The sequence below is a fragment of the Centruroides sculpturatus genome, unplaced genomic scaffold (assembly GCF_000671375.1).
Source record: "Centruroides sculpturatus isolate CEXI.00-Female unplaced genomic scaffold, Cexi_2.0 scaffold664, whole genome shotgun sequence".
NCBI classification, from domain to species: domain Eukaryota; kingdom Metazoa; phylum Arthropoda; class Arachnida; order Scorpiones; family Buthidae; genus Centruroides; species Centruroides sculpturatus.
In genome coordinates, this window is record NW_019384885.1 from 388,141 (window position 1) to 400,252 (window position 12,112).

Here is a 12,112-nt window from a genome sequence, read left to right on the forward strand (position 1 = left end):
TTATTTCTGTAAAAATTAATTTCAAATAATTAATTAAATTTACATAATTTAACTTGAACATAAAAGTACTGTACATAAATTATGAAGTTAAAAAAATATTTTTATATAAATAAACAAATATATTAACAATACCTTCATTCTAGTACATTTTTCTTCGACAATTCTTTTTGCAATCATTGGAAATATTAACAAAAAACTAATAACCATACCAAATGGAATGAGTCGAAAATTGCTAAAGTATATAATTACATTATCGTAAGATGGATATGGCATAGACTGTAGTAAGAACTGCAATAAAAATGTCATAGAATAAATGATACTCTGTATACAAAATAGTTTAATAATAATTTTATTAAATTATCTCTAAATTAAGAAATATAAAATATTATGTCAGAATTATTACAGTTATACAGTAATTAAAAACACTAATATATTATAGTTGTATAACTGGATCATTTCAAGATTAGAATGACGTTTCAATTATGTTATTATTATTACTTTGTTGTTTGATTACTACTTTATTTGATGATTATATTTTATTTTAACAGATATTTTATAACCATTTTACAGATTCCAACAAAACAAGACAAATTAATAATAACACATACAGTATACACCTTCAATAATCATGATAATACCTATAGATCATGACATTATATAAAAAACAGTGCATATTGCAATTAAATATAATACAGTACTTTTAAGCTTAAAATACTGTTAATACTATTTTTAAGTAACTAATTAAAATTCCATAATGTAATTAATTAATAATAGTCAGCGCTTTTTTTGTCATAAAACGCAATGGAACGGCATTCCACTACCTTTTTTCGATATACTGTATTTTAAAAGTTAAGAGAATTTTTGAAAACTTTATGTTTGGTCTGCGTTGAATCGCTCTGTTGAGCATAGAAGATAGGCAACAAAATTATTGACATTAAGGCAGTCCTGCTCCTGCTTGTGTGCTGAATCTTGTGTATGATGCATGTAATATATTTTTAGTAATGAGATGAGCGTTCCACCGCATTTTTTTTTCCAAAAAAAGCACTGATAATAGTAATTATAATTAATATTTTTAAGTTATTTATTTTTTATTGTTTAATATGACCTTTTAATGTCTTAGCCAATAAAATTAAAAAAATATATTATATATATTGAGGAGCACTACACACAAACACCAGTGACAATTTTCACTTATGGAGATGACTATAAATACCATTGGTCATATTTTTAATTTTAATAAATTGTATTGTGAATTAGTGTTTTGACAATTTCCAGAGGACATTTTAATCCATTTTGTATTTTTTTGCAGAGACATAGTCTCAAACAGTCCAAACAATTTCCCCTTACAGACACAAGTTTTTATTAAAGCACACCTCTATAAGAAAAAATTGTTTTGAACTGTCACTGGTGTTTGTGAAATGACAGAAAATGAAAAATTTTATAGCTTCAATATAAATATTTATATACTTTACGTTTTAAAATGGAAAGAGGCCAAGTGTATATCACATATGTATTTTGTTCAAGCCATTCACGTATAATTTGTACTTATAACAACAATTTTATGTTTTTTAATAAATATTTGGTTAGACGTTTTATTTTATAAATACTTTGTTAGAATCTCTAGTAACAATAACGTAATTATTTTAAATTTGCACTTTATTATCGAGATTTATTACTAATTAATGTCATTAATTTATAATTTAGATTTTGTAACTGAAAATTTTCATTAACTGACATGATAATCAAACCCCAAACCAAACCTCTACTTATTGAACCAGTTACTGGTTCTTACTGATCAGATAAAGCAAACCAAAAAAGAAACCAGAATAGCAACTCTAAATGGATCCATACACAGGAACTGTAGTATATTTTCTTGTGGTTTGAATCCCTACTTTTAAGTAAATTTTTCCAGTTTTATTAATGTTATTAATTTTAAACTTTTGTACTAAAACTTTAAAATAGAAAATTTTTAGATTTATTTATTTATTTTTAATTACAGTAGAGCCTCAAAAACTCAGCACTCGATAACCCGGCACTCCGGATAACTCGGCCACACCCTGGCAGGGCAAAAATACCCTTAAATAATTAATTTTCATCATAGACAGCTTTATGCCTCATAAAGTATTTTTCTGAGGTCTGTCTTATCAGGTAAATTACTGTACACAGTGTATTCATTAATTTTCATTTTCATGTAGTAAAGGCTCTATGCCTTCATAAAGGACGTACTTTTCCTTTGTTTAAGGGTATTTGGGTAGTTTATTCTCTGTTGTATTCTCGAGCAAACAATACATACAAGTACAGTACAATATTTTCTGAGGAAACACGCATACTTATCCTTTTTTAACCCCATTTCCGATAACCCGGCATTTTCACAAACTCGGCCACCCTTCGGTCCCCATTAGGCCGAGTTTTCGAGGCTCTACTGTATAACTTTTTATTTGCACAATAGAAAAATTAAGAACTATCAATCTGCCTAACTAATGGAATTCTTTAATATTTGATGATATAGATGTATTTACTGAAATGATATCTCACAAAAATTATTTCTGTAAAAATTAATTTCAAATAATTAATTAAATTTACATAATTTAACTTGAACATAAAAGTACTGTACATAAATTATGAAGTTAAAAAAATATTTTTATATAAATAAACAAATATATTAACAATACCTTCATTCTAGTACATTTTTCTTCGACAATTCTTTTTGCAATCATTGGAAATATTAACAAAAAACTAATAACCATACCAAATGGAATGAGTCGAAAATTGCTAAAGTATATAATTACATTATCGTAAGATGGATATGGCATAGACTGTAGTAAGAACTGCAATAAAAATGTCATAGAATAAATGATACTCTGTATACAAAATAGTTTAATAATAATTTTATTAAATTATCTCTAAATTAAGAAATATAAAATATTATGTCAGAATTATTACAGTTATACAGTAATTAAAAACACTAATATATTATAGTTGTATAACTGGATCATTTCAAGATTAGAATGACGTTTCAATTATGTTATTATTATTACTTTGTTGTTTGATTACTACTTTATTTGATGATTATATTTTATTTTAACAGATATTTTATAACCATTTTACAGATTCCAACAAAACAAGACAAATTAATAATAACACATACAGTATACACCTTCAATAATCATGATAATACCTATAGATCATGACATTATATAAAAAACAGTGCATATTGCAATTAAATATAATACAGTACTTTTAAGCTTAAAATACTGTTAATACTATTTTTAAGTAACTAATTAAAATTCCATAATGTAATTAATTAATAATAGTCAGCGCTTTTTTTGTCATAAAACGCAATGGAACGGCATTCCACTACCTTTTTTCGATATACTGTATTTTAAAAGTTAAGAGAATTTTTGAAAACTTTATGTTTGGTCTGCGTTGAATCGCTCTGTTGAGCATAGAAGATAGGCAACAAAATTATTGACATTAAGGCAGTCCTGCTCCTGCTTGTGTGCTGAATCTTGTGTATGATGCATGTAATATATTTTTAGTAATGAGATGAGCGTTCCACCGCATTTTTTTTTCCAAAAAAAGCACTGATAATAGTAATTATAATTAATATTTTTAAGTTATTTATTTTTTATTGTTTAATATGACCTTTTAATGTCTTAGCCAATAAAATTAGAATTTTATTGACTTAGAGATTAAAAGGTTTCCATTTCACAAAGGACCTGTTTCAGGGGCCTTTGGGAAATGGTGGTTGACAATTGGAGAATGAGATCCTTCCCCCTTCCTCCACAACATCCTGTTATATAGAAGATATATTGACAATATCATTATTTTTTGGAAGATGGTACCAGAGCTAACGGCCTTTGTCGCTTCTTTTAACAATAATCCCTACAGGTTGACCCTGGAAATAGAACAATCCACCCTACCAAAGTGCACTTCCTAGATATAAATATTAGAATGGAAGGTTTGGACATCCATGTCGGTGTATCATAAGCCAGGGTCTATGTCAGCATACATACTGGTAGGGTCGTGCAATCCGGTTTCGTACAAGATTGCAACCTATAAGGCCTTACTTAATCAATAGAGTCTTTACACATTCTTCCAACACCCAGGCTCGTGATACTGAACTAGCATCTATAGAACGTGTAGCCACAGCGCACGGTTACCACAAAGCTGATACAACGTTATCATCGTATACATTCAGAACACACACAAGGGGTGGACCAGTTGATCGATAACCAACCCGACAACATAGAACAGATTTGCAGGTTATAGATCTATAAGTGTTTGTTTGTACAGTTGTTTGTTGTTTTGATTTTACAGATTTAATTAAAAAAAAGTAATCTAAAACATAGAATCAACAAATAGATACATTAAATATTTATAATATATGACAGGATATCTTAATTACAAATTCGCTAATTTATACTAAAAGTATAAAAAAGTTTTGAAAATCATTCATTGCTGCAAAAATTTAAATTTAAATAAAAGTTATTAGACTATATCCAAAGAAGACATCAGATGTAAATTAGTCTCCTATGTTTAATTTTAAATTAATGAAATTAGTAAAAGAATGTAGTATAATCTTCTCTGTGTTGAAAAGAATATAATATAATCTTGTGATTTTCACATAACTTGCATAGATATTTCAGTTAAATTGTAATAAAATGGCAAAATAATAATATACAAATGGACACATTGAGTTGCTGAATTGTTTTCAAATTTAAGATGACACATTGATGCATAATATGTTATCATGTTATCATAAACAAAATTATTATTAGGGTTCCTTCTGTGCCTTATGTCTTTTCTGCCTCCCTTCGCCATCATGTTGGTAGGTCTGGCTGGGTGGCATGCCTCTAGGTAAAACCCGAGATGTGTCGGGGTTCAAGGTTATGCATGTTTAAAAAGGGAGTGTAATTGAGGTGGGAGATTATTCTGGGGCAGCTCGGCCATGAGACGAAGATGAAAAAAGAAGAAAGGAGAGCGAACTGGGTGATTGGTGAATAGTGGTGTGTGAAGGTACGTGATATAAGAGTCATGAAGTCACTCAAGGAAAAGGCTGTACAACAAGGTCAAGGTGAGGATTCTGTTTCAAACTGTCTTACATCCAGTGTAAAGTTAAGTAAGAAGAACACATCAATGTAAGTTTCACTGGAAGCACTGTATGTTCTTGGGCAAATTAAATTTTCCTGGGGTTTTGTCTTTGTCTTGATCCTACTGAGATCAGTGAATTTTCCTGAATAAGTGTCTGCTACATTAGGTGCACTTGTTATCATGTTGGCCCATTGAAAAAATCATCAAATTTCTTCTCTGTGTCGACTTGTTCATTCCTTTTATTCTCACACTACTATGGAGCTCTTTCCAGAACCAAGTTGTCTGTATTTTTTTTTTTTTTCTTTTACGTACTATGTTAGATTTGGTCAGTGTTGTATAGTTTTAATAATATATTGTCTTTTTGTCTGCAAGAGTTACAGCTTTGTCTAATTGTGATATTTCTTGCTTTCTTTAGATAAATGCTCATAGTGTCTGTACTTGTTTGAAGCGAAGATTTACATCTGTGAGACCTTGTCCACTCTCTTTGAGGAAGAGTCAGCTTTTCTACAGAGAACTTAGAGTGGTGTTTATTATGTTTTGTTAAATGCTCATGTTTTCCTTTAGAGTTGTTCTAATTGTGTGTGTCTAATTTATAATTCCAAATGAATATGTTAGCACTAGGGATGATTATTGCTTTAAATTTGTGTTCTGAATTGAGTTTAATCTGTTGTTGTATTCCTTTGTTAGCTGGGATAGTATGAATCTATATAGTGCCTTCCTGAAAAATAGAAATTAGTGTCTGTCTGCAATGGCAGATTAAATATATTATGACAGTAATAATAAAGAAATAAATATAGACTTATCAGCACCTGCAATAAGTTCACAAACATTTGTGTGATAATTTTATAATATTTTCACAAACTTTTTTTATGTAATAATGTTTTATTGGTACCCTTCATATGTTTATGACTTTCTGCCTTATTTACCATGATTACAGCTTATATTGATGCTGTTTGCTAGTCTCTGTTTTATTTGTACATGTTCTGTGAGTTTAGCTTACTGTTATCCAACATACTTGTAGATCTCATCCATGGATTCAATGATGTCTTCATTTGTGAGGTTACAAAAGAGAAGTTTTGATTTAGATTTATATTTAGTTAGTTATATTATTTTTCATTTTGTTTCAGTTATTTTGATTTAGAATTTGGTCAATACATTTTAAAGTCCTAGATATCCAAAGAACAATGAAATGGCTGACAGAGTTGTGAGAATTGTAAAGGAAATTTTTCTAAAGGCTAGAAATTACAGAAAGAAAACATTAGTGGGATTGATGGAATGAACTGAGAAATTCTTAAAAATCGACTGTATGTCTTTTAAAATGCTACAATTATCATATATTATTTCTCCAGCACTTATTTTATTTTTGCAATTTATAATCCAATGATTTCAGGCAACCCATTCAATTACAAACTGTCATCTTTCAAAGTTAGAAAGGCACCCACACATTACTCCCGTTGGTTAGAAACAAAGAGGGAATTAAAGTACTACATCAAATACATTGGCAGCCAAACATGGATATGAAAGAAAGAAGCTAGAAGGGTTAATAAAAGTTTATGAGAATATAACAGGAAAGAAGTATATAAGAAAGACACAATAAGAATAGCTATATATAACAGGCAACTTAAGAATTTACATAAATAAATAGTGGATGTGACAGGTTTGCAATAGAGAGAATACCCTTAGTCTTCCAACTAATTCAAAACAACAAGAAAGCAGTGAAAACTTTAGAAAAACTGAGTATTTATAACATACCAGTTCAAGATGAAAGATAAGAGATATCAACATAGGCTCAACAACCAGAAAGTTGAATATGAAAGTTAAAGAAAATGTATACACAATAGAAAAATATATTTTGTTTTATGTACATCCATACAGCCTAGTTCCAATCTGTACATCAGCATTAGTGATATATGGATTGGAATGGTAAGCAGGAGTTGTGGATTTGAGTCTCTCTCTAGGTTAATTCTTTTCTTCCAGAATATTCTAAAAAAATCGTGGTGATGGATAAAATATGGGAGAAGGGTAAAATCCTTTCTCCCATACTATCTCTACCCTCTCCACCCAGTACATAAGATTGAGGACTTATGGACATTGGAATATATAGAGACTTATAAGTCTGGCAAACAAGACAAATTTCAAAGAAAAGGAGGATATTCCCAAAGCCTGGAAATCCCAATATAAAGTCATGGGTATATTCAAGATATTTAAAAGTACATTGAGTTTCATGATTGGTTTGTCTGTTTTATTTAAATTTGAATTATTCATATTTTAAATTCTGTTTAAAATGAATGTTTTAAATTAATTTTAAAAATTATGTTCTTTTCAAAACTTGGAACATTCTTTTGTAAATCAAATTTTTGGTTGTATGAAATATGTGTTCTAACTTCCATTCTACAAATTTGTATCTGCTATTTGAAAAGATCTCTATGTCTGAAGATGGATATTTAAAATGTCTAAATACATTTGCAAAATGAAATAAATGCAGGTGAAATAATGTGTGATAATGCCGAACTACTACTGGATTCCATCAGGCTATTTATCCATGTTTAAATTTTATTAATTTCTAAATAATTTGTAATAGAGGGAGGTATTAGGTGACATATCTTATTAAATTTAATAATTATAATTGAATTAAATAATCTTTTTTAGAATATTCTGGAAGAAAAGAATTGGCCTAGAGAGGGACTCAAATCCACAACTCCTGCTTACCATTACCAACTCCTTCCCATGGAGTTAGAATATACATGCCCAAAAATGGCATATTATTATTAAATTATGTCTTATTGTTACACCAAAAATTACAGAGAGAGAAGAAAGAGCAATAAAGTAAAATAATAATAAGGATAATAAAATAAATATATGTACTAAAAGATTACAGTATACTGTATCAAGAATTTACAGTAGATAAACAGGTAAAATTAATGACACTATCTACATAATTTTGAATTTATAAAAACAAACATAAGTAAATTTCATTAATGCAGTTTCTGACAGATTGGTGTTTCTGCTACAACTGATATTTAACTTACTTAAAAAACTGTTTTAATAGAATAAATTACAATAAAGTCCAAAATGTTTTGAAACTACATTATAAAATTATATTGTAATTTGCTGTAATAAAACAGATTTTTTTACATTAATTGAAATTACAGTGGAACCTCGCTTAATAAGCACAATTCATTCCAGAATATTATTCATAATGTGAAACATTCATTAAGCGAAACAATTTTTTCCATATAAATTAATGTAAAATATGATAATGCATTCTACGCAAAAAAAAAAAAAAAACTCAAATATTTTATGTATAATGATTATTTAAAGAAAATTATATAATATACATTGTTAAGGAGAGTGATAATCTTTATGTTCTCTTCTAGTACAGAATGAACCAACCTGGAATGTGAATTCAATTTGCAGAAAATGAAAAAAAAATCAAAATACATTAATTTCTAATATTTAATTATAGCCTTTCCTTAGCTCAAGAATTTGGCATATCATTTGTCATGTTTATTATATAACCAGCTATGGTTGTTAATGTTTATATGTGAACACAAGTTCAGAAAAATGTGTGATCACAAGCAACACTAAAATGCTAATGGAACAAGCGCATGTAGCATGCGCACAATCCAAGACTTTCCCTCTCCTCATCACTTGTTATGTGAAACATCGCTCATTAAGCAAGTCACTTTTTTACAATTTGTTTTGCTTGTTATGCAAATTACTTGTTAGGAGAGGTGTTCATTAAGCGAGGTTCCACTATAAAAAGAATCAGTTTTTTGTTTATTTAACATATTCATAGAACAGTTATTTTATAAAATCCAAAATTTCATCCCAGAAATGTGAAGTCCTGTTTCAATGTGCATTATGATAGTTTGTTATTGATATTTGTATTTACCTGCTGTAAATCACTGTTTAAAAAATATATTAGAAATATATTAAATATTTCAATTATTAAAATTAAATTCTTAAAATAGCTAGTAACTATCAAAAGATAATAATTTAATTTATTATTTCTTATATTTTTTAAAATATAAAGTAGTAAATGATTCTAAGAAGTAAACTCTTTATATAAATTAACTTTTCATTAATTTAATCATAAAAAATGAAAAATTACAAAATACAGTGGTACCTCGGTATACGTCTTATTTCAAGTACACTGGTTATTTGATATAATACACTTCAATAGAAATCAAACGCACATACAATGGAGAAAGCCTACGACCCCAATTTGAAGAGGGTGGATAGTAAAATATTATCTTGTCCCTTCAGATCCTAATGCTTTTATTTCATCTAATTGTAAGCTATTTGGTTAAATTGGAAGTTAACAGCACAGTTCAAAATTAATTGGCTCAATTTGCAATATTTTTCCAGCCATGCCTCTTCTTTGTGGTCATCAACTATGTAAACATACGAGTAGCTTAATTCTTTGGCATTTTAATACAGAAAAAGTCAGAATAAAATAGACTTTATGGAATATCTAAGAAGAGTGTAGAATAAGTTGTTAAAAAGTGGCTACCACATGACATGGATATTTTGCACATGTGGCAAAATGAATTCCCTCTTACAACAAGGCCTCATACAAATTTGGATATTTTAGATTTCAAGACCATGTCATATAAATTCAACAATTTATAAATAATATTTAATAATACATATAATTTAAATTTGATATATATAAATTAATTTTCAATAAATTTTAAAAATTTAATTTTACCTGAAGATTTTCAAGTATTTCCTTTTTCTGAATGGTGTTTGCATGTAATTTCACAAACATCAAGTCAATATTTTTCTGTATATCAATAAAATTTGTACTAAGTGAATAAGGTGAAAAGTAGTATCTATAACGCTCATCTATACTATCTGAAAAAACAAAAAAATAATCATTCAAGTATGTTTATTAAAAAGTTTAAATATCTTTTTTCATAACAATAATTTAAAATTTTTATGCTATAATTTAATAAGAGTGATCAGTAAATGACATTTTTGCACAAAGCTGACTAAAAGTGTGATATGAATGTGAATTCACATGGGTGTCAAGAACAGGCACATTAGATTATCTGCTTCATCAATTTTTTTATTTATATTTTATTGCATTAACTAGCTTTAAAATAATATTTTTAAATTATCATGTTTTTATTTTGCAAGCATATGATTATTTTTTGTTTACTCATATGGATAATTTAATAGATAATGGAAAGAAAAGTAAAGAAGAACAGATTACATACAAAGTGCATAAAAGGAGTTAAAACAAAATTAAATACAAACAAGCAACTATTTATTGTGACATTCATCACAATGTGGGCTGCAATTTTTAATCATCTCTAAAATTGCACTGCTGTCAACAACTGCACATCTTAGAGGTATGAAGGAGTACATGTCAGGTGTTGCAATTTGGCACAGAGTATTTGGTGCCCAAATCATGTGCACATAAAATAAACCAGACTTGTAGGTAGTCAAGGGACCAAATACTCTGCGATCAAAAGAAAATACAAAGTACTGAGACTGTTTCTACAAACAGGTGCAAATGCGAGGTTTGCGCATGCATTTCTTGTGCTCTCCGAGACATAGTCTCATCCCAAAACTGGCTTCGCTGTTTACTTGTTTAATTTAAAAAAGATCATATGACTTCCAGTCCAGACTGGAAGTTTGCTGACCCTTAACCTATCCATATCTGATCTTGATTTTAGTAGTGTCTTGCCCCTGTGCACCATACTTCTTGTCATAATGATCAAGTCATGCCAGTCATTTAACTCCAGTCTCAAGAAATTTTTGAATTGAAATCACATGACTTCTGGTCTAGACCAGAAGTTCATACATAGTTAGTCAGAGCCTCTGGTCCCTAGACCTCTGGTCTCAATTTTCAGTTATCTAACTCTGTTCTCGAGATTAACAAAGGACAGACAGACAGACAATAGTGGGACTCTATGAGTCTGCAATAAACTGCAGCCCAACTAAGTATAAAGTAAACAGACTATATACAAATTTTACGGTTGCCTAGGCAGTTTTGCTTTTTCCGTCATATTATGGGGGTCTTCTAATATTTCTTGGAACTCTGAATAGGACAATCTCAATCTTTTACAAGATATGTTCTATAGTTTAAAGAGCATCACAAAAGTAATTGGAATCTTAGTCTTAATTCCACTTATGGAGCAAACAGTTGTATGAACAATGGAGGATTCTTATCAGCAGCAACTCATAGTTGTCCTGTGTGGGGATGATGAATAACAAATATGATACTTGTACATACATAAGTAATGTTTGCCTATAGTGTGCAATTATTGGGATGGTCAAGGTGTTAATACATTTTACTCACTTGAATTATAAATAAAAGAATTATAACTTATAATTTATTATAAACACAAAATTGTAAGTTTTTTTATACCAGCTAAGTAGTACTTATTTTCTTATTGTTAAATTACCAGATTACTAGCACAATTTTAAAAACAACTTAGTTTAGACAAGTTAGAAACAACAATTAGTTTCTAAGGAATACAGCAATTAAATTACAAAATACAGTGGTACCTCGGTATACGTCTGCTTTAGAATATGTCCAATTCGGAATACATCCTGTTTGGACGAAACAAATTTTGCTCGGTATACGACTTTTGTTCGGTATACGACATAATTCAATTATACGCGCCATCAATGAACAAGTAGCACTATCGGTGTACTAGACCAGACTAGATGTTCACGATGCAACGGTTTATAACTTTGTTAAATTTCTTCTGATTTTAATTCGTAAGTAAAATTTTATTATTTTTATTAATCACGAATCGCAAAAAGGCAAATGAAAAGTGACAGAAAACTAAAAAATGACTAGAATTACAATGGAATTGATAAGAGATTGTTGAGAAATACGAAGATGGCACGCGTGTTCGAGATTTTAACTGTTGCCTACTGTATTCCGAGAACGACGATATGGACAATCGCGAGAAATAAAGACATTATTAAATCTGCTAACATTGCGAAAGGGGTTAAATCAATTTCTAAACAGAGATCAAAGACATTAGATCATGTC

The 12,112-nt window shown here is 29.0% G+C and overlaps 1 protein-coding gene across 1 annotated transcript in view; it reads right to left on the reverse strand.

Annotated features, from left to right (window-relative positions):
• Window positions 1-12,112, reverse strand: part of LOC111631101 — a 25,526-nt gene continuing 13,414 nt past the window's right edge. The window contains exons 4-7 of the mRNA XM_023375297.1: window positions 9,809-9,954; window positions 2,673-2,828; window positions 133-288; window positions 1-6 (exon numbers count right to left, since the gene is read on the reverse strand). Of these exons, the coding sequence (XP_023231065.1) occupies window positions 1-6; window positions 133-288; window positions 2,673-2,828; window positions 9,809-9,954 (464 nt within the window). The remainder of the gene's footprint in view (window positions 7-132; window positions 289-2,672; window positions 2,829-9,808; window positions 9,955-12,112) is intronic.